The sequence below is a fragment of the Anolis sagrei genome, chromosome 3 (genome assembly GCF_037176765.1).
Source record: "Anolis sagrei isolate rAnoSag1 chromosome 3, rAnoSag1.mat, whole genome shotgun sequence".
In the NCBI taxonomy this organism is placed as follows: Eukaryota; Metazoa; Chordata; class Lepidosauria; order Squamata; family Dactyloidae; genus Anolis; species Anolis sagrei.
This window is the reverse complement of record NC_090023.1, coordinates 259,719,323-259,743,200: the sequence shown is the minus strand read 5'-3', so window position 1 is coordinate 259,743,200 and position 23,878 is coordinate 259,719,323. Positions and strand designations below refer to the sequence as shown.

Here is a 23,878-nt window from a genome sequence, read left to right as displayed (position 1 = left end):
GTTGTTGTTTTTCAAATGAAATAGCTTCTACAAGTAGGGATGCAAGAACATGCTTAATTTCTGTCCCTTCCTCCCACTTTCCTCCTTCATCTTCTGCTTATTTCAGTAGCTGCAAACTGAGTTCAAAATGCAAAAGAGGGAGAGGATAGGAGGCAGCATAAGCATGCCCTTCCTAGTAAGCTTAAGCAAAAGCAAACTGCTCCCTTATGTGTTCTTCCTCATTAATCCTTTTGCCATCTTGACCACTCTCTGATGAACATAAGTCACACATATCCTGGTTTCATCTGTGTTGGAAGGCATGTCCATTAATACCTTGCCTTTGATGTCCAACCAGTTCAGAGTAGAACAGGGAATGGAAATGTTTCATGTGTCTACCACACAGAAGAAAACATAGTGGGGCATTGTGCTGTTTGCCTGGAAAGATCGTGTTCAGAAGGATCAGAATGAAAGTACTTTCAGTCCAGAATCTGTGACAGTTTTACCAAATAGCCTTGTATAAATCAATCGCATGTATAATTCAAGGGCTGATTTTTCAGGACAAAGTTGTAGAGTTTGATATGATAAGTTGAGGGTTATTTTGCGGAGAGTGGAAAGCACCGACGCTGCCTCAGGGGCCGACCTGCCCCTGGCTGCCATCTCGGCAGAGAGAGTAAAGAGGGCTGGTGCGTCTTTTAGGTTCTTCTAGGACAGACTAAGTTTTTGCTGTTCACCCCTCTAGTCAGATTTGATCAGATTTAAGGTACAGTATTAACTTTGACCTTGGTTTTCTGGGATGGTGTCTTGATTAGAATTTCTAGACCTATACACAAGTATATAGAATAAGTGAACTGAAATGTATCTATGGTGTTCAGTGCCAGAAAATATGGGTGACGGGATGCAAATGAGAATAAGGGTGACCATCCTACCAGGAATAGGCTGACCTCTTGACTTCTTTGCTGTCATACAACGAAACTGTCATTAACATTCCATAAAACTGTGTCTCTGTTTTCTTCTCTCAAATAGCAAAAGCATATGGTGCTTTCACTGCTCTGCAAAAAATGAGCCAGTAATTCTTGCTTTGCCAAGACTGTTGCAAGGTTCAATTAGTTGCTTGTGTAATCACTGTGGAATTAAACACATTTTTATATTGTCAAAGGCTTTCATGGCAGTATGGCCATGTTCCAGAAGCATTCTCTCCTGTCGTTTCACCTGCATCTATAGCAGGCATCCTCAGAGGTTGTGAGGTCTATTGGAAACTAGGAAAATGGGGTTTATATATCTGTGGAATGTCTAGGGTGGGGGAAAGAACTATTGTCTGTTTGAGGTAGGTGTGAATGTTTCAATTGGCCACCTTGATTAGCATTTAATGGCCTAGACGTTTCAAGGTCTGACTTCTTTTTCCCACGCAGGACATTCCACAGATATATAAACCCCATTTTCCTAGTTTCCAACAGACCACACAACCTCTGAGGATGCCTGCCATAGAGGCAGGGTTTTTTTTTTGGTTTTTTTTTGTCGTGTCAGGAGCGACTTGAGAAACTGCAAGTTGCTTCTGGTATGAGAGAATTGGCTGTCTGCAAGGACATTGCCCAGGGGACGCCTGGATGATTTGATTTTTTTATCATCCTTGTGAGAGGCTTCTCTCATGTCCCCGCATGAGGAGCTGGAGCTGATAGAGGGAGCTCATCCGCCTCTCCCCGGATTTGAACCTGCGACCTGTCGGTCTTCAGTCCTGCCGGCACAGGGGTTTAACCCACTGCGCCACCGGGGGCTCCATAGAGGCAGGTGAAACGTCAGGAGAGAATGCTTCTGGAACATGGCCATACAGCCCGGAAAACTCACAACAACCCAAACATATTGTTATTATTTGTCATACAACTAGCTTACACACATAGAACATGTTTAAACAGTCTGATCAGATCTGATGTAAGAAATATTATGTTAGTTTCTTTAAGCTTCCCAAAATCTCTGCTGAAGCATCTTTGCTGGGTTGGACAGAAGGGAAAGAACAACAGAAAGGAGAGAGGTGAAAAAGAGTCCTGTGACTGGAGTTGAACGTTTGGTGTGCTGTTGATCCCTTTCTTTATAAAGGAAAAAAAATTGTTATATATGCAACAAAATATCTACTCTCTTTTAGTACATATGAAAAAGCTTATCTAGAAGTCCTATTTACTTCTACTAAGTAAACAGGACTTCTAGATCAGCTTTTTCATATGTACTGGAAGAGAGTTCTGTAATAATAATACTTTATTTGTATTCCGTCCTATCTCCCCAAGGGAACTCAGAGCGGATTCCAGCATACCCAAACATGAAGACAAACATTCAGTGCCTAGAAACAACCAAACACAGATAAAATTAAAGGTTTTCTAAAGGTAAAGCTAAAAACAAATAAAGATAAGGGCTGTAAAACCCATAACTCAAAAGAACGGCAAATAAATGCCTCTGAAAACAAATCAAGCCTGAAATTTCACTAGAGCCCAAATCGAGTAAACAGAGGCTCTCATACTTTGGGCACATCCTGAGATGGCATGACTCACTGGAAAATATTACAATGTTCAGCAAAATGAAAAGCAGTAGGAAATGAGAAAACCACATAGTAGATGGATGGATTCAATAAAGAAAGCCCTGACCCGACTTTTGCAAGATCTGAATAGGGCCATTGGTAGCTGAGGCTCTTGGAAATCTCTCATTGGCTAAATATGAGTTAAAGGGCCCTTCCACACAGCCATATAACCCAGAATGTCAAAGCTGATAATCCATTATATCTATAACCCAGAATATCAAGGGAGATAATCCATTATATCTACTTTGAACTGGATTATATGAGTCCACACTGCCATATATTCCAGTTCAATGTGGATTTTATACAGCTCTGTGGAAGGGGCCAAAGCTTGATGTAATAGCAAGTGACAACAAATGTGATTTTGATAGTATCTTGGTGCTGGTGGAAGAAAGGTAAATTCTTCCCCACTGGCCTCCAAAACCCACATTAAAAAAATCTCTAAATTGCACCCCTTCCACAAGGGGTAGAAAGACACACATTAGCAGAACAGAGATAGATTGGTAAAATGTCATGTAGGAAAAGATTGAACACCTTATTCCCACAATGTTCCTGTGAGTATCCAATTTGTCCCTTTCCCCAGGTTACAGTTGCTGTTAACTAACAATGTGGAAAATTTAGTCTCTCGTTTGATACACTATAGTCCCCAGTTTGTTTCTTCCCTTCCTGGATGAAAATCATAACCTCTAAAGCAAATAATATAGAAGTAAAATCTATACATCTTTAAAAAAACATTCCATAGAAAATTAGTATATTTAGAAAGAACATTTTCTTCTCAGATTCTACTTTTCTTCTTATATGTATTTGGTGTTTTTTTTTACATGGGGAAATATTCATAAATCCAAATCCTGTTCTTACCCACCCTGCAGTCAAAAAACAAACCAGTACAAGAAGCCTTATAATTTTGCTGAATGTATAATACAACTCAAAGAGATGCCAGAAATCTACCATTGGAGACAAATTCAAGTATATAGTTAATATCTATGACTACATTCCTGCAACAAGACAATTGCATGCTGTAATTACTCCCCATTCCCCATTGTGTTTTCTGACTTATCTCTAAAGGAGAAAACACCCTTTTGTGTAATTACACCATTGTTCCTAATGGCAAATAATGGGTTTTGAACATTTTTGTTGTGACCTAAATCTCTCTGCTGGGCATAGAAACAGCTACAGGAGACAAGATTCAAACTCTCATTTGAAGTTAATCACATATTGCCTAGTCTAATGTATTCCCCTTTTGAAAACCGAATGCAACCCTCCTGCAAATTCCTACAGAAGATTCTGTATTTGTAGAAATACCTTTTTAACAGAATAATTGACAGCATAAAATAGATCATAACAGAAGGTTATATAGCTCATTGAATAATTAAAGAATACATAATGAATGATCTTTCAAAGTAATGCATTTTTCTGTCAAACAAATCTTCCTTCCCTGTTACCTAAAACAATATAAGAGGGTGGGTCAAATGTTTTTGCCTCCTGTGTCAAAACAGCAGAAGTTGCTACATGTCATAGCCGGAACTATCCTCTGCACAAAACTACCATTCAACATAGTCACCATCAATTTGTATACATTTGCACTATCGTTTAACCCAGGCATCAAATCCATTTTGGTAAAAAATCAGGGCTTTGTTTTGTGGCCCATGATTTTAAAGCTGCTTTAACGTCATTTGAGTTATTGAATCTGATACCACATAGGTTGTCTTTTTGGACCTCTTTATGACACAGGAGGCAAAACTTTTTGACCCACCCTTGTATAATTTCAAAGTTTTGAAAGTATTAAACAATCCATTTAGAACTAGAATTTAAGGCACTGTTAAAAAATTAATACCACCCAATCCATTAAAAAAACATTCTGCTACATCCAACTAAAAGTTGAATTACTATTTAAATCAGCAGGTCTTTGCCTACCAGCAGAAAGAGAGCAAAGAAGTAAATTACCTGACTTTCCTTTGGAATAGAGCTCCATCACTTATGAACTCATGTCTTCATTGGAAAAGCCCATGAGGGCTTCAGGTTTATGAGAAAACCTCCCTCCGCAGGTCATCAAACTTGGATAGCCTCAAGTGGGAAAATATAGCTTTCCAGACAGTCCGAACTTAAGCCAGCCTAGAAATGAACCAATAGTCAGAAAAGGTATCTATATCTCTCCTTTCCACCAGACTAAGAGCATTTCATTGTAGAGTCCCCAGTCTGGACCAAGAAAACCAGGGTCTACTAGAGAGCCCTCCTCTTTCCAAACCATTCCATGTCAGGATCTCAATACAGAAGACTTATTTGGAGAAGAAAGGAAGGCAGCACACCAAAGGCATATTAGCAGTGGCTGATACCACATGTAGTGACCATTATTAGCTTCAAAAGTGGCATATGTGAACCAACATAGTTTAAAATATAATGATGATGATGATGATGATGATGATAAATAGGATGTTTAATTTCCTAAGCACTTTTGACACATTCAAGTCTTGAGCTAAGAGGTTGGGAAAGGCAGGTTGTCTCCTAGCTCCATTCCTGAAATCTTCATATATCTGGGTGTCTCTTTCCTTCTGACCTTTGGGCATTCTCATATGGCCTGAAGGCAGCAAACAGCGTAACTTTTGCAAGCTCCCCATACAGTCCAGACCTCTGGGACTACAGTTGGCATCCCCTTCGGTCTTTCTTTTGGCAAATGGAGATCCAAGGGGCTGAGCCAGATAGGCCTAGAAAGGGGAATTTGCCAGTCTCCTGAGGATTGTTGAATTTCAGGTTTCTGAACTCTTGAGAAATTCATCTGAGAATTAAGTGGTCATGCCGAAAGTTGCCACAACTTGCAGGGACATTTGTTTTGCCTCTGGCATTAAACTACAGTAGATAGTTTTGTTTAAAACTAGACAGGAGTTTGAGAAAATGTGCAGCTTTGCTGGGGGGAAAAACTATTCTCTCAATCCTTTCATGTACCATCTTTGCTGATTTGCATGTTGCGTAAACCAAATGTTACACGACAGGAAAATAAACTTGGGGTGATTTTTTGCCTAGTTTTGCCTTTGCCAGTTTGAATGCTGTGCAACTTCCTTCCTATTAGGAAAGTTACATCTAAAACTGTGTCATTTCCAAATGGTCTGAAGCTTTAGGACAAAAATACTGCCTCGTTGTTCCTCATATCAGTCAGGGGACAAAAATAAATCTTTTTTTTTTCCTACGATAAGGCATGCAGATGATAGAGTATGGTGTGTGTGGCAATGGCCTCTTTTACTCTGCACATGGCGAGGATGTTAGGTTGCATTTGTTACAAATGAGAGGCAGCTCAAACATACTGAGCAGCCTTTTCTATAGGGACAGGAAGGCCAGGGATTTGAAGAGGTGTGTAAAGAAGCCATAAGATGGAATTTCATGCCCTTAGATGTATATTGGGAGGGGCACAAAAGAAGAGAAATGTATTATTCCCCCAGTGATTTCATCTCCAGCTGTGAGGCAGTTGTGGCAGCTCAGAGTGAATCGTAAGCCCATGGCAAGGACTGGTGTGAGTGTTTCAAACTTACATGTTTTGATTTATTATTTATTGAATCATTTACATTACAAAAGTACAGAGACCTTGAGATTTTTTTTTTTGAAAAAGCAGAATCATTCATATTAGATCAAAAGTGTGGCAGCAATGAACATATGGCTGAATATATTATGGCGACATGTATCAGCTTAAGATATGTTTGTTTGATATAGAATATTGAGTTGGAGGCTTTGTGTGACTGTGGCTGAGGAATTGTTGAGAAACAAGGCATTTTCACTTTACTTGAAATAATAAATGCTGACCAGTGAGAACTTGAGCTAAAGGATGTCTTAAGAAGGCACTACCAAACCCCAGAGGTGAAACGCAGGGAGAAAAAACCGGCAGTGATTTACCAGTGATAGAAAATGAGGACACTGTGACACATTGGATTAGTTGGGATATTGTGGTGACCCTGGATTGCTTCCAGTATTTTGGGTTGCATCCTGTGCATATTGCAAATATTACTGACTATGATTTGTGGGTTGTATCAATGGTGGTAGGGCAGGAAAGAACGGTTAAACCATGATTAAAATCAAACGTGGGAGATTCAGCTTGTAATGGGCAAAGCCAGAGTATAATCATATCATCTCCCATTCTTTCTGCACCACATCAGCATTGCATGGCCATGAAATATTCACCGATATGCAAAGTGTGAGCTGTATATTCCTGTAGGAATTAGTGTTAATCCGAAGCAACAACTGATCTTGTAGCTTATACCAACAAGTCCATCTTTGTGCTACATTGCTTTGTACTACTGCTTCCAGTCTGTTTTGAAAATCCACACTGGCCTAACCTTTTAACTCCCCAACCATTATTTGCAACTGAAATGGTGCATACGAAATAATACAGTGTTTCCTTATGCAGATACTAAAATAGAAACTGTTTAAAACTCTTGCTGTCTTTCTATTTATAGATTTTTAGGTACCCTGAGGTCAATTACTCTGTGGAGCACCATTTATTTATTTATTTATTTATTTATTTCTTGCATTTATTGACCGCCCCTCTCAGCCCGAGGGCGACTCGGGGCGGTGAACAACAACAAGGAAGACAGTGTACAGTGAGCTGTGACGATACTAACCAGACAAATACAAACATAACATATACTTATACTAAAAATCTGCTTCGTCAAGTCCTGGGGTCATAGCCAAAATTCGTAGTCTTAGTTCATTCCATAGTCATTCACATACTCTCAGTTGAAGGCCTGCTCGAAGAGCCATGTTTTCAGGCCCCTACGAAAGGCCAACAGGGAGGGCGCCTGTCTAACTTCAGCAGGGAGGGCGTTCCACAGCCGGGGGGCCACCACCGAGAAGGCCCGCTCCCTCGTCCCCGCCAGACGTGCCTGTGAGGCAGGCGGGACAGAGAGAAGGGCCTCCCCGGATGATCTCAAGGCCCTCGTGGGCTCATAGGCCGAGATGCGGTCTGCAAGGTATTTTGGGCCGGAACCGTTTAGGGCTTTGTAGGATAACACCAGCACCTTAAATTGGGCCCGGTAGCAGATCGGCAGCCAGTGGAGCTGGGACAGCAGGGGCGTTGTATGCTCTCTGCGTCCAGCTCCCGTTAACAACATGGCTGCCGCGCGCTGGACTAGCTGGAGCTTCCGGGCCGTCTTCAAGGGCAGCCCCACGTAGAGAGCGTTGCAGTAGTCAAGGCGGGATGTGACCAAAGCGTGTACCACCGTGGCCAAGTCAGACTTCCCAAGATACGGGCGCAGCTGGCGCACGAGCCTAAGCTGTGCAAATGCTCCCCTGGTCACCGCTGAAACCTGGGGCTCCAGGCTCAGCGATGAATCCAGGGTCACACCCAAGCTGCGAACCTGCGCCTTCAAGGGGAGTGCGACCCCGTCCAGCACAGGCTGTAACCCTATACCCTGTTCGGCCTTGCAACTGACCAGGAGTACCTCTGTCTTGTCTGGATTTAATTTCAGTTTGTTCGCCCTCATCCAGACCATTACAGCGGCCAGGCACCGGTTCAGGACTTCGACGGCCTCCTTAGTAGCAGGTGGGAAGGAGTGACAGAGTTGGACGTCATCTGCGTACAGGTGACACCGCACCCCGAAACTCCGGATGATCTCGCCCAGCGGCTTCATGTAGATGTTAAACAGCAAGGGGGACAAGATGGAACCCTGAGGAACGCCACAGGTCAACGGCTGCGGCGTTGAACAGGAGTCCCCCGACAACACCTTCTGGGTACGACCCTCCAGAAATGATCGGAGCCACTGCAAAGCAGTGCCCCCGAGGCCCATCTCTGCAAGGCGCCCCAGAAGAATACCGTGGTCGACGGTATCGAAGGCCGCTGAGAGGTCCAGGAGCACCAACAGGGACACACTCCCCCTGTCTAGCTCCCGACGGAGATCATCCACTAAGGCGACCAAGACCGTCTCGGTACCATGCCCCGGTCTGAAACCAGACTGTGCCGGATCCAGATAATCCGTGTCTCTCAAGAATACCTGGAGTTGTGAGGCCACCACGCTTTCCATGACTTTGCCCAAGAAGGGAAGATTGGAAACAGGCCGAAAGTTGTCCAATTTAGTGGGGTCAAGTGATGGTTTCTTCAACAGCCAAATGTCACTGGGGGTGCTATTTTAATATAGCACTAGTAATAAAAATGACAATGACAACAAAAGTGTATATGACTATATATAAGTAAATATTGTGTATAATTCGAAGGCACATGCTAGGGCTAAAATTATGGAATTTGATATGACCTGTGGATAAGTCAAGGGTCATTCTGCAGAGAGGGAGAAATGCCAGCGCTTGCTAATTGTAAGACCTTCTAGGTCCAGACAATCTCATATCACATATACTCTGCAAAAGTCTTCAATTTAAATTATTTTTTAATCAAAGGTAAAACATGTTTTGTAACACAGTCCACTAAATCTCTCTCTCTCTCTCTTTCTCTCTCTCTCTCTCCTTTAGCCATATAATAAATGAATTGATAGAAACAGAACGGGTCTATGTAGAGGAGCTCCAAAGTATATTAGAGGTAAGTTGAGTTATGTATGTAGAAAATGAAGGGCAAAGCCAAATATAACAATAAAACTTGCAGCACTGCCCTCAGCTTTGAGGAATTTTTCCCAGTATGTAAGTTAGTTTTCAAAACTTTTACAAGATGCAGAGGTCAATATAATATTAACTCTTCATTAGCAAATGAATGAATACCACACTACAAAAACTGTATCTTTTAAAAATATTTTCAGTTTAGATGGCATTGTCTCCAGTATTGCAGTTGACCAGGCTCTGCCAATTCAACTGCAAATGTTGAAACTTTCTAATGTTTTCCAGTGGCCATTTTGAGACACCCAAAAGGTCAATAAGAGGGAAAGATACACTTTATTTATTTATTTATTTATTTTATTTGCTTTATTTCTATACCGCATTTTTCAGCCTAATTCGGCGACTCAATGCCATCCTTCTCTCCTAGGGGACCCGGAGCAGATTAAAGCATTGACATACCTAGGCAAAAATTCAATGCCTTTTACAATCATACACAATGAGACACACAAACAAAAGCAGAGGTTTCTTCTTTCACTTCCTGGCTGTGTGCCTGGCAAAACTGCTTGGAGCATCTCTTTGGCTTTTCCCGCCGAAGCGGTACCTATTTATCTACTCACATTTGCATGTTTTTGAGCTGCTAGGTTGGCAGGAACTAGAGCTGACAGGCGGGAGCTCATCCAGAGCCCTTCCACACAACCCAGAATATCAAGGCAGAAAATCCCACAATATCTACTTTGAACTGGGTTATCTGAGTCCACACTCAGATAATATGGGATTTTCTGCCTTGATATTCTGGGATATAGGGCTATGTGGAAGGGTCTTGTGGATTTGACTTGCCAACACTCAGCACAGGTTGGTAGTTCAGCCAACCTTCAGGTCAGCAGTTCAGCAGCACAAGGGTTGCCACAACGGCACATTCAGTGCAACTGCGATTGATGCTTCATGTGTTATGCTTAATGACATAATTGGTGTCTGTACATTATAACATCACCAGTGCTCACCAAACTACACCTCTTATAATTCCATATAACTGAGCCATGGTGGTTAAAGTGGTGTCAAACTGCATTAATTTTACAGTGTAGATGCACCCAGTCCAATGCTCAAACCACTATGCCACACTAGAGCTTCCATCCTATATAATGCTGTGATTTATTGTACTGACTAAGGAAAAGTGATGCTTAATTTTCTAACAAGCCCAAAGTACCTTCAATACCAATATTGGATGAAGTATAATAAATAATGTAAGCTAAAATAAATCAGGCACATTTGCTTGCACTTCCAACTAGTTGTAGAATTCAGAGTTTAGTATTGCAAAGTCTAGGTTTCTTTGGTGCAGAATTTCTTTAATTTGCCCAAGATTTGACAAAATTGAAGATAGTCCAAAATAAGCACTAGATGAAAACAGATACTTTCGAATTAGTGGCCCAGGAGACTAATTTCTTACATTTGCTGTTTTTATTTCAATTGGCCAAAAATGGTGGTGGGGAGGGGAACTCATATTTTCCATTTTCCATTCTCCCTATATGCTTTCTTCTTCTTCTTTAATAGGGCTATGCATCAGAAATGGACAATCCTGATTTAATTCACTTGATCCCAACTGCAGTTTTGAACAGGAGGGAAGTTCTGTTTGGAAATCTCTCAGAAATCTACGATTTTCACAACAGGTTTGCTGGCATAGTGTGCTATCAGACTATGAGAAGTTGTAGGATACCCATAAGATTTGACTTGTAGCCCCTAATATACATTTGATAATACATTGCAAAGAGTGATATCCAAGCACTTGTCCATATCCCGATCTCAACTGAAACAAGAACTTGGGCATTCTTCGATTTCATATGGGGGGGGGGGGACGGGGGACTGGACGGACATACATGATTTTGATTGTTTTTTTCAGCCTTCCAGGAATAGTTTTCCAAAAATAGTAATGATTCCAAACTGTGTCTAAAACCATCGTTTAGAGTGATTCTAGAAAAAAAGCAGGTACAACTAGCCCCTGATGTCTGCTTCAGTTTGGTTCTGTATAGTTGAATCCATAGAGATTCAGGATAGATCAACGTATAAATAAAATGGGTGATCTTTTTGATGTTCCCTACAAATTTAAATTCAAAAGTCATACAACATATGTCTGTATATAGCCATATATTACAAATCCTGGTTCTTTTGCCCTAGTCAAGCAACTTTTACTTTGGGATTAAAACCAAAAGTTTCAATTTCGGATTGTGGAGTAGATGCATAATGCAAGCTCTTTCCATTTTGAATATGAACAAATTAGTCAAGTTTAGTAAATAGTTATCAGTTATATAAATCTAAACAGTTTGAACACATTCTAAATTTAGATTACTCCCTTCTTTTCCCCATTTAATATATGTTAAGAAGTGAATACAGGCAGTCCCCAGGTTACAAACAATATAGGTTCTGTAGGTTTGTTTTTAAGTTGAACTTGTATGTAATTGTTGCACCCCAGGCCTGGAAACACCAGTGACCACAGCACCACACAACAGTCCAGAGTTTAAGTAAACAGTTTATTGTAAAAACACATAACATGTATGAAAAATCTGGCATAAAGAAATAAGATGTATAATTCAAAAAAGGATTAGCAATAGGTGATAACCAAATAGTAATCCCAATGTCTCCTGCAGATATCAAGGTAACACAGTCCAGGAATAGCCAAAAAGTCACAAGTACAGCATAAGTCCACGAGCAAAAGGTATACTTAGTAAAACTTGAGCAGGAATACAAAAACAAGAACATAGAAAACTTTCAGGATACTTAAATCCAAAACCAAGGCTTGACTTGAAACAAGAAGCAGAGAACTCAGGCCTTGCTTCTTACTCAAACACTACATTGCCTGAACTAATCCTTAGGTAAACAACTTGCTTATTAATAGGCATCCATGAAGTAATTTCTTTTCCCATAAATTTTCTCCCCAGCTTTCTCATGTAATTGCTCTGACTGGCATTGCCTATTTTCTTCTCTAATCTGTAACCAAAGACTTTTGTTGATGTCCATGGCACCAGGTGTTTTTCAAAGGGAGCCTTCTGCATCACTTAGCTCTTTGCCTGACTCCTTATCTAATGTCGCAGTTTCTGGCTCCTCTGATTGACTTTGAAGCCCTGCACTTTCTCAGTCCAGTTTCTCCTAGAACCATCATTTCCTTGACTTGAACCTTCATCACTTTGTACCCCAGGAAATCCCACAATTTTCTCTAAATCATCAGTGAACCCATCAGCCTCAGGCTGTACTACATCAGTAATGAACAGGTACATTTTAACAGTGTAACAGACAGATAAACACAGATACATATATCACTTTTGGCATAGGGAAGGCTTTGTTTTGCTGTCCATGCCCTGTTCAGAAGATTTCACCTCACTTTCTGTCCTTTTGAGAATTTGATTTTGGAAAATTTGGCTTGGAAACAAAGATTGGTGAGAAAGCCTCAGTGGAAGCACCTTTTCACCATGATAACTCTTTCAGGAGTATATTTCCCTTCCATACAGGGGTGAGGACTTCTTGTATCCTCACCCCTGTTTGTAACTATAAGTTGGATGTTTGTAACTAGAGGACTGCCTGTATACAGAATAGAAGTACTTCTTGCAAATGGCTCTTGGATGTGGGTTCCTTCCTACGCCTTGGTCAGAAGGCTTTTATATTATCAACAGCTTGCTTTTTCCTTTGAAAATATAATGATAGCAAGAATTCTATAATAAGGGCACAGAAGGAAGCTGTTGTGGAGAAACACCAGCATAGAATTGAAACCTATAGGGAAAAAACCATTCCGAGACCAGTTGTAAAGTCTTGCACAGCATTTAGCACAACTTAATTCCATGCCTCACTCTCTTGTGGCTTTTACAAAAATAACCCCCACAAGAACAAAATATTACAGATGCCATTGTCAAGAGCACAGCATGGTTGTACTGTTTGAGTAGCTACCTATGGATCATTTCCCCCTCAGTCTTGGAATAGAAAAGGGGTTTCAAAATGTGACGCAAAAGGTGTTATACTGTAGGCACAATACAATAATTTTTTTCTTGTTTTTTTCACCTTTTTTCTTTTATCTGAATTGCAGAATCTTCCTCAAAGAGCTAGAAAACTGCATTGAGAATCCAGAGTTTCTTGGTCGGTGCTTTTTAAAAAGAGTAAGTGAATTATATTTGTTTTGTCAGTCATGCATCTGAAGATGTATTCAGCTATAGCCATGTTGGTCATAGAATCATAGAATCATAGAATCAAAGAGTTGGAAGAGACCTCAAGGGCCATCCAGTCCAACCCCCTGCCAAGAAGCAGGAATATTGCATTCAAATCACCCCTGACAGATGGCCATCCAGCCTCTGCTTAAAAGCTTCCAAAGAAGGAGCCTCCACCACACTCCGGGGCAGAGAGTTCCACTGCTGAACGGCTCTCACAGTCAGGAAGTTCTTCCTAATGTTCAGATGGAATCTCCTCTCTTGTAGTTTGAAGCCATTGTTCCGCGTCCTAGTCTCCAAGGAAGCAGAAAACAAGCTTGCTCCCTCCTCCCTGTGGCTTCCTCTCACATATTTATACATGGCTATCATATCTCCTCTCAGCCTTCTCTTCTTCAGGCTAAACATGCCCAGTTCCCTAAGCCGCTCCTCATAGGGCTTGTTCTCAAGACCCTTGATCATTTTAGTCGCCCTCCTCTGGACACATTCCAGCTTGTCAATATCATATAGCAAAATAAAATAACATTCATTTGCAACAAAACAGTGATACCTGTATTGGGCCAACATAAAATGCAAATCCTCTCCGATCATCTGGAGAGGCCCTGCTCACGATCCCACCTGCGTCGCAGGCGCGTTTGGTGGGGACGAGGGACAGGGCCTTCTCTGTGGTAGCCCCCCAACTCTGGAACTCTCCCCAAGGACATCAGACAAGCCCCAACGTTGGCTGTCTTTAGGAAGAGCCTGAAGACTTGGCTGTTCCAGTGTGCCTTTCCAGAATAGGAAACTCCTGGCTTCAAGTCCCAAATGCACCTTGCTAGAGATTCAGGATTATCTGCACATTGCACTTACCTCCAAATACCTCTACATATTACCTGTCAAGTTCAGCACTTTTAAAATTTTGTCCATTACATTTGGCCCGGCCTTTGGTTTTAATTGCGCCACGGTGTCATTGTTTTACTGTTTTATTGTTTTGCTTGATGTTTTATTATTTGCTTATGAGTTTATTGTGCATTGTATGTTGTTGTTTGTTGGCAGCCTTGGCCTTTGTAAGCCGCATTGAGTCCTTTGGGAGATTTTGTGGGGTATAAATAAAGATAATAATAATAATAGTAATGCTCCCCTGGATATCTCTCCATGCCATATTAACTGATGACAGTGACGACAGCCACAGCAGCAGCAACACGTATTGACAAATTGTAGGCCTGTGACTCCAACACTCATATTTTTCATCTCCTATACAACTCTTCATGTCTTTGCTTAATGAAGAAGCCAGTGGAGCTTCAAAAGCATTTTTGGTTGGCCTAATAAAGGTGTCACCAAATGCAGTGCCCAAGATGAATCAAGGAACTTCAAAGGTACTGAAGACTAATTCAACCTGAAAAGTCAGCCATAGCAGAGCAACTGATAAACCAACCTGGACACAGCATATTATTTGAGAAGACAGAAATACTGGACCACTTTTAACAAGCACCATGTCAGACGACACAGAAAAGCCACTGAAGTTCACAAGCATGTGGACAATTTCAACAGAAAGGAGGAAAACATGAAAATGAACAAAATCTACCTACTAGTATTTTAAAAAACTTTTAAATCATGACACTAAATAAAGAGCAACACTCAAAAAGCAGGAGAATTCCAGACAAGGATCAATCAGGGCCAGCTAACACTTCCAAACAAAGGATTCCCCCAGGCAGCAATCATAGAATCATAGAATCAAAGAGTTGGAAGAGACCTCATGGGCCATCAAGTCCAACCCCCTGCCAAGAAGCAGGAGTATTGCATTCAAATCACCCCTGACAGATGGCCATCCAGCCTCTGCTTAAAAGCCTCCAAAGAAGGAGCCTCCACCACACTCCGGGGCAGAGAGTTCCACTGCTGAACGGCTCTCACAGTCAGGAAGTTCTTCCTCATGTTCAGATGGAATCTCCTCTCTTGTAGTCTGAAGCCATTGTTCCGCGTCCTAGTCTCCAAGGAAGCAGAAAACAAGCTTGCTCCCTCCTCCCTGTGGCTTCCTCTCACATATTTATACATGGCTATTATATCCCCTCTCAGCCTTCTCTTCTTCAGGCTAAACATGCCCAGCTCCTTAAGCCGCTCCTCATAGGGCTTGTTCTCCAGACCTTTTATCATTTTAGTCGCTCTCTTCTGGACACATTCCAGCTTGTCAATATCTCTCTTGAATTGTGGTGCCCAGAACTGGGCACAATATTCCAGATGTGGTCTAACCAAAACAGAATAGAGGGGTAGCATTACTTCCCTAGATCTAGACACTATGCTCCTATTGATGCAGGCCAAAATCCCATTGGCTTTTTTTGCCGCCACATCACATTGTTGGCTCATGTTTAACTTGTTGTCCACGAGGACTCCAAGATCTTTTTCACGCGTACTGCTCTCGAGCCAGGCTTCCCCCATTCTGTATCTTTGCTTTTCGTTTTTCCTGCCAAAGTGGAGTATCTTGCATTTGTCACTGTTGAACTTCATTTTGTTAGTTTTGGCCCATCTCTCTAATCTGTCAAGATCGTTTTGAATCCTGCTCCTGTCCTCTGGAGTATTGGCTATCCCTCCCAATTTGGTGTCGTCTGCAAACTTGATGATCCTGCCTTCTAACCCTTCATCTAAGTCATTAATAAAGATGTTGAACAGGACCGGGCCCAGGACGGAACCCTGCGGCACTCCTCTCGTCACTTCTTTCCAGGATGAAGAGGAAGCATTGGTGAGCACCCTCTGGGTTCGTCCATTTAACCAATTACAGATCCACCTGTAATTGGATCAGTCAGGCTTTGAAGCTGCAAGGCCATTCAGTGCTAATCAAGGTGGCCAATTGCAAAATTCACACCTGCCTCAAGCAGACAAGAGTTCTTTCTCCCACCCTGGACATTCCACGGACAAATAAATCTCATTTGCCTAGTTTCCAACAGATCCCTCAAGCTCTGAGGATGCTTGCCATAGATGTGAGCCAAATGTCAGAAGAGAATGCTTCTGGAACATGACCATACAGTACAGAAAATTTACAGCAATCCAAAGGTATCACTGTTTAGTGGATTTGGAATGTTACAATCACTAAGGGTGCATCTATCTTGCAGAATTGATGCTGTTTGATACCACTTTAGCTGCCAAGTCTCAGTGCTATGGGATCATGGGAGCTGTAGTTTAGTGAGGCAGGGAATGCTCAATACCTTGAAAAAATCCTCAGCTCCCATGACTGCATAGCATTGAGCCGTGACAGTTAAATTGGTGTCAATCTGCAGTAATTCTACAGTGTCGATGCACCCCTGGATAACTAGATGATGGTAGAGTTTCATGTTATCTCTACATGGAACTGGCATCTCCCTCCTCCTCTTTTCCTCTGGAAACTTCTGAGAATCAGGCCACATAACACAAAGAAGGGAAACACTGGTGATCTGAAATGGCAAACCTGTAAGCAGAAATGAGATGACAATAACAATTTTAAAAGTGCAAATGATTGAGTTTAGTTGTTCCACTAAAGTGAGATAGTTCCAGCGCGTTCTTGCTAATTCAGCAGAATGCAGACACTCACGCTGCTTTTTTCCCCATGGAAACCAAAGAGAAAGCTCCTTTACTAAAGCGAGAAACATCCTGAGGATGCTGGCACAGATGTATACAGACTAGAAACGCCCCAGCTGCAAGCCAGGAATTCATAGATAGAACAGCTTGCTTTTCTCAGGCTGGTCCTACACTACTGCTTTAACTGCCATAGCTCAGTGCTATGGAGGAATCCTAAGAGTTGTAGTTTTACAAGGTCTTTACCCTTCTCTGCCAAAGAGGGCTGGTTCCTTACCAACTACATCTCCTAGGATTCCATAGCATTGAGCCATGGCAGTGAAAGTGTGTCAGATTGCATTAATTCTACAGTCTAGATGCACACCCCTAGTGATCTGATTCCTCGATCCTGGTCTGATGCTATTCTAAACACGATTCCTAAAAGTAGTTAAAGGAAATAGTGTAGCAATTTTGAAGTGTAGCCTAGCCATGACATTTCTTCTTTTTTCAAGACTTCACCCAACTTCTTAAAGTTCAGGATTGCATACAATACTATTTTGAAGGATTCTGTGGAAAAATTAGCACGAGGTCAATGTGCTCCTGGATCATGACCCAGTTTGCATTGCATTTAGTTCCTTGGATTTATTTTCCTGTTGCTTTGGTTACTTCTTTATTTTCCAGGTATGGAGGAACATGATGAGTTATTTAGATTCCTAAAACAAATCAACTGTTACCAGTTTTTTTTAACCGGTCCATTAACCTTTGTTTGCTGCCTGGTTAAAACACCGATGCATGGGTTTCATCAGCAAGAAACTCCAGCTATACTATAGATCTCCTGATGAGAGTTGTTCAGCAGTTTTGAAGACAAACAACAATTTGTTCTTCATCTTTGAAGCACTGAAACATTTGAAGCACTGAAACATTCTAGACTGAGGCAGGAACTTGAAAAAGGGTTAAGGTACTTTTGTGAACTACAGCACCCAGAATAAAGTTTCCAGATGAGGGCTAAATCATATCTTAGGGTGCATCTGTACTGTATAATTAATGCAGTTTGATAGCACTTCAATGGCCATGACTCAGTGCTATAGAATCCTGAGAGTTGTAGTTTTATGAAATCTTTCACCTTCTCTGCAAAAGACTGCTGATACCTCACCAAACTACAGCTCCCAGGATTCTATAGCACTGAGCCATGGCAGTTAAAGTGATGTCAAACTGCATTAATTATGCAACATAAATGCATCCTTTGACATGTTATCTGCCTCAAATTACAGGAAAGGAGATTCCGCCTGAACTTCCTGACCATATAAGCTATTTAACAGTGGAATTCACTGTCTTGGAGTTTGTGGAAGTTGGGTTGTTGTAGGTTTTTTCGGGCTATATGGCCATGGTCTAGAGGCATTCCCTCCTGACGTTTCGCCTGCATCTATGGCAAGCATCCTCAGAGGTAATGAGGACCTCACTACCTCTGAGGATGCTTGCCATAGATGCAGGCGAAACGTCAGGAGAGAATGCCTCTAGACCATGGCCATATAGCCTGAAAAAACCTACAACAACCCAGTGATTCCGGCCATGAAAGCCTTCGACAATATATTGGTGAAAGTTTCTTCTTTGGAGACTTTAAACAGAGGCTGGATGGCCATTTGTTGGGGTTGCTTTGATTGTGCTTTTTCTGCATGGCAGGGGTTGGACTGGATGGCCCTTGTGGTCTCTTCTAGCTCCATGATTCTATAATTCTAACCCATTATTTAGGTGTTCAATGTATTGTCGGAGGCTTTCATCACTGGAATCATTGGGTTGTTGTAGGTTTTTCGGGCTGTATGACCATGTTCTAGAAGCATTCTCTCCTGACGTTTCGCCTGCATCTATGACAGGCATCCTCAGAGGTTGTTTCCAGATACACAGCTGACTCTGTTTGGTTCTTGGGCTATCCCTAACATAGCAGAATTTTGGCCAGAAAGAAATACAGCAGTTCCTGAAATGTTGTGGGTTTTTTTTGAGATAGTAGCTGGGAGAAAAGCATTCCAGACAGAAGTCCGTTTGTATGGCTGCGCTCCCAAAGCATTTGGCTGTTTGCTCCTCCTCGGCGAGGGGTCCTTCTCTCCGCCTGAGCCAGATGTTTCACGGGTGGCCGTGTTTACTTTGGCACTGAGAAACTTCTCCATCTGCTGCCAAACACAATAACACTGATTTTTAAAAAAGAAAATTAAAATAACCATGCATTTTCTTACCGTAAGTTTTCCAACGCGGCCGTTGAATCAGCAAACATTCTACTTGTTTTGATGAGAAATAACTGCATCAGAATTTGAAATTTAACTTTGTTCAGAGGATGACACTTTGAGTGCTAAAAGGCTGCTAGAAATGGAAGAAAAACAGGTTAAGGAAGGCATGATAAAGTGGCCACAAAACATTGGCGGATATCTGCATTTGGACCAATGTGGAAAATTGTGGATGAAAAGTTTAAAATTCACTTTGAGTTATGATTTGAAGGGAAACAGTTATAAAGGATGTATAGTTCACTCCCGAGAGGCTTTCTGAGATGCTGTGAATGAATGTTGACAATGCAATAACAACTTAGGGACATGAAGATAAAGCAAAGAAGTTTTGGACTCGAACCATAGGATATTGGCGAATATTTTAAATGAAACCTGAAGTCTATTATTGGGTATGATGGATGAACTGTTAAAGAAGCAGCATGGAAGAATTATCCAGTATATGATCATGGCTGCGAAACATTTATATAAGCTCAATGATGAAAAGACATTGTGCTACCAATACAATTTGGAAAATATATAACTTGGCAAAGATGAACAAACTGACAGGATCAATCAAGGACAAAACTTTCTTAAACTTAAAAAGAATTGGGACTTGAATTTTGAGGCAAAGTTGTGGGGATAATAATTTTATTTATTTATTTAAATAAAAATAAATAATTCTATATAAATAAAAATGTAATGTTCGTTTGTGGGATTAACAGAACTTAAAAACCAGTGGGCCAATTGACACCAAATTTGGACATAAGACACCTAACAACCCAATGTATGTCGTTCACTAAAAAAAATTGATTTTGTCATTTGGGAATTGTAGTTCTTAGGATTTATAGTTCACCTACAATCAAAGAGCATTCTTGTGAAGGAGTCGTTATTAAACTGCTGCCACCAATTGTAACGATGACCGTTTTAATGCCACCGAATACCACCAATTGTGAAGGTGCACGTGGTAAAGCACCCACTGCCACCTTATCTATGAGGGAAGCCGGGCAACGATCAATATCAGCCTAGGAACTATTTTATAAAGGGACTGTTTCTGGCTGACTTTATTATTGCAGGCTGTTCAACTTAGAAGAAACTGTATCAGGCAAGGCTTGAGGGAAAAAGTAACAAGTTTATTCTAACAGAAGTATAACAATGTATAACTGTTCTTCAAAAGAGGCATAAATCTTGATGGTTACATTGGAAAGGTTTCGTGAGTAAACTCAGGCAAACACTTTATAAAGTTTCACAGCTGGCACAACAGGCTTAAACCCAGCCAAACCTTGATTCTTAATTCAGAATCAACAACCCCCTGTACCGGGTCCTTCTCTGCAACCACTTTGGTCACCAATTGATTCCCTGAATCTCCAAGAGATTCAGTTTTTCCCTATAGCACACTGGCTACAGACACATTCCCTGAATCTCCACCCAAAAGATTCAGTGTTTTCTCAGCAGCTCTCCGGCCACTGACTGACTTTTTAAAACACAGATGCCTCCTGAAGAGGCAGTTGGCTCCGCCCCTGTTGCTATGGCAACTCAGCTAACGCCAAGCCACTCCCACAAAACATAACCTCCCATACTTACCATCCCTAAACCATTGTCCAAACTACACATAACCAAAGGAATAAAATTTACACATCGTCACAATTCTGAACTCCATCAACGATGGAATTAAACCAAACGTGGCACATAGGACTCCCATGACCAACAGACAACACTAGAAGAGTTTGGTGGGCACTGACCTTGAGTTTGGGAGTTGTAGTTCACCTACATCCAGAGATCACTGTGGACTCAAACAATGATGGATCTGGACCAAACTTGGCATGAATATTCCATATGCCCACATATGAACAGAGATGGGGTTTGGGGGAAATAGACCTTAACATTTGGGAGGTTTAGTTACTGGGATTTATAGTTCACCTACGATCAAAGAGCATTCTGAACCCCACAAACGACAGAATTGGGGCAAACTTCCCACACAGAACTCCCAGGACCAAGAGAAAGTACTTAAGGCCATCCAGTCCAACTACCTTCACCAGGGCAAGAAAATCTAACCAAAGCCCTCCTGACAAAGAGCCATCCATCCATAGATACAGATATTAGTGATTCACACACACACAGGTATAATATCATAGATTTGAAAGGGACCCCTAAAGAAGGACAATGATATGTTGCATATTCCAGAGAAGACACTCTCCACATCAACACTGACAAAGTGTTGCTTGCGATTCTGCCCACAAGCAGAAAGAAATTACATATATTAGAAACCATTACTTTATTTTCCAGATCACCAGACTGGGCCACAGCATCGCGTGGCAGGGGATGGCTAGTAAATAAATAAATAATAACAACACTTTATTTGTATTCCATCCTATCTCCCTGAGGGGACTCAGATCAGATTCCAGCATATACAGAGACACAAGGCAAACATTCAATGCTTCAAAACAATGAAACACAGACACACAGATAAAGGTAAAGGCTTCCCCTTTCATCTCCGACTGGGTGGGGGTGTGTGTGTGCTCATCTCCATTTCTAAGAGCCTGCATCGTCCGTAGACACCTCCTGGTCATATGGCCAGTATGACTGCATGGAGCACTGTTTACCTTCCCACCGAGGCAGTTGTTAGCAAAAAAATTGGGGTTCTGTGTATAGCAACAAAACAATAGTACTTCTATAGTGGAAGCACTATCTCTCTGGAGCAGACAAATACAACTTGTCTTGTCAGAAGAAAAGATTATACAGAAATATGTGTAGCAGAAGATCTTGTCTCTTCTCCAGCCCTTCTTCCTGATACCGTCAGTTAGTTCATACCTTCTTCTTGGCAATAGGCTCTCACCTATTTATTCACCAATATTTCAGTCTCTTTGCAGCTTCCTCCTCAACAACACACAACAACTCTATCCTCTCAGCACCAACACCATCATTAGAGCACTTATAATTACTTATAATTACTCCACCCTGGCTGTTGATTACTCAGTGCTAGCCAGGTTGTTTGACTCTTAATACTTGTTGGCCCTGATCCTTACACTTACTTATGAAATGATAAAATGTAAAAACTCGGACAGTGGTTCCTATTGATCTATTCACATTTGCATGTTTTCAAACTGCTAGGCTGGCAAGAGCTGGGGCTAACAGCAGGAGCTCACCCTGTCCCACAGATTTGAACCACCAACCTTCTGGTCAGCAAGTTCAGCAGCTCACCGGTTTAATGCATTGCTCCACCACAACCCCAAAGAGCTATCACTCTTCGGTTTTTAGGGATAATAGAGATATGCTTTTGGTAGAAGATATTGCATAGTCAAAGTTTATTAATTTGATAATTACAACCATGAGTTAAGAAGATGGAAGTAATTTCGTAGTTGGGCTTTAGTTGTGCTAATTTCATTAGATGTGTACTGTTTTTACTTAAATGTTATTTATTTATTTACTAGCCGTCCCCTGGCACACGTTGCTGTGGCCCACATGAGGATTCTGTGTGGGAGGTTTGGCTCAATTCTGTCGTTGGGGTTCAGAATGCTCTGTGATTGTAGGTAAACTATAAATCCCAGCAACTACAACTCCCAAATGTCAAGATTCTATTTTCCCCAAACTCCACCAGTGTTCACATTTGGGCATATTGAGTATTTGTGTAGAGTTTGGTTCAGATCCATCATTGTTTGAGTCCACAGTGATCTCTGGATGTAGGTGAACTACAACTCCAGAACCAAAGGACACTGCCCACCAAACCCTTCTAGTGTTCTCTGTCGGTCATGGGAGTCCTGTTTGCCACGTTTGGTTCAATTCCATCATTGGTGGGGTTCAGAATGCTCTTTGATTGTAGGTGAACTATAAATCCCAGTAACTACAACTCCCAAATGACATAATCAATTTTTGAGTGAAGGACATACATTGGGTTGTTAGGTGTCTTGTGTCCAAATTTGGTGTCAATTCGTCCAGTGGTTTTTGAGTTCTGTTAATCCCACAAACGAACATTACATTTTTCTTTATATAGATTTATTTCACACATTTGTATCCCATCCTTCTCACCCACGAAGGGGGACTCAGGACGGCTTCACAACAAGCAACTATTTGATGCCAATACATAAATTATAAAACAGGTACAGTTAAAACAACAGTTAAAATCAGTTATTAAAACATTCATGTAAACGAGTTCCACCGGTTCAGAATCATAGTCTGTCGTTCTCTCTGTCTCCCTATCTATGTATGTATCTGTAAATAAGCTCTGAAACCGTGATTTGAAGGGAGCGCCCCTGGATATCCAGAAAATCTTGCAATCCTTAGTCATGATTAAGAGGAGACTGTCTGATTGTAGTTATGGAAGGAGAACAGGGTTTGCCCAAGGCAAAGGAGAGACAATGTACAGTATGTTCTTTGGGATGGATCCCGATTTTCTTTGGAAGCCACCTCTGAATTGTCTCATTGTGCTACATACTCCAAGGAACATGAAAGGCACTGCAGACTAATTCAACCAGAGAAGTCAGCCATAGCAGAGCACCTGATGAACCAACCTGGGCACAGCATTTTATTTGAGAACACAGAAATGCTGGACCACTCTCACAACCACCATGTCAGACTACAAAGAGAAGCCACTGAAATCCACAAGCATGTGGACAATTTCAACAGAAAGGAGGAAACCATGAAAATGAACAAAATCTGGCTACCAGTATTTAAAAACTCTAAAATTACAACAGCACAGCAAAACAGAGGAAACAATCAAGGACATCTAATCACCTCTCAGCAAAAGATTGCCCCAGGCACTGCCAGGCCATCAAATGCTAATCAAGGGGGTCTGTTGAAACATTCACACCTAGTTCCAACAGACAAGAGTCCTTTGTCCCACCCTGGTCATTCCACAGATATATAAACCCATTTTCCTAGTTCCAACAGAC

General features: G+C 41.5%; 1 protein-coding gene across 12 annotated transcripts in view; it reads left to right on the top strand.

Moving 5' to 3' along the window:
* MCF2L2 (MCF.2 cell line derived transforming sequence-like 2) overlaps nt 1-23,878 on the top strand; it is a 243,203-nt gene that overhangs the window by 161,660 nt on the left and 57,665 nt on the right. For all 12 annotated transcript variants that reach the window (XM_067466067.1, XM_067466070.1, XM_067466061.1 and 9 more), the window contains exons 16-18: nt 8,981-9,047; nt 10,607-10,722; nt 13,125-13,194. In XM_067466067.1, the coding sequence (XP_067322168.1) occupies nt 8,981-9,047; nt 10,607-10,722; nt 13,125-13,194 (253 nt within the window). The remainder of the gene's footprint in view (nt 1-8,980; nt 9,048-10,606; nt 10,723-13,124; nt 13,195-23,878) is intronic.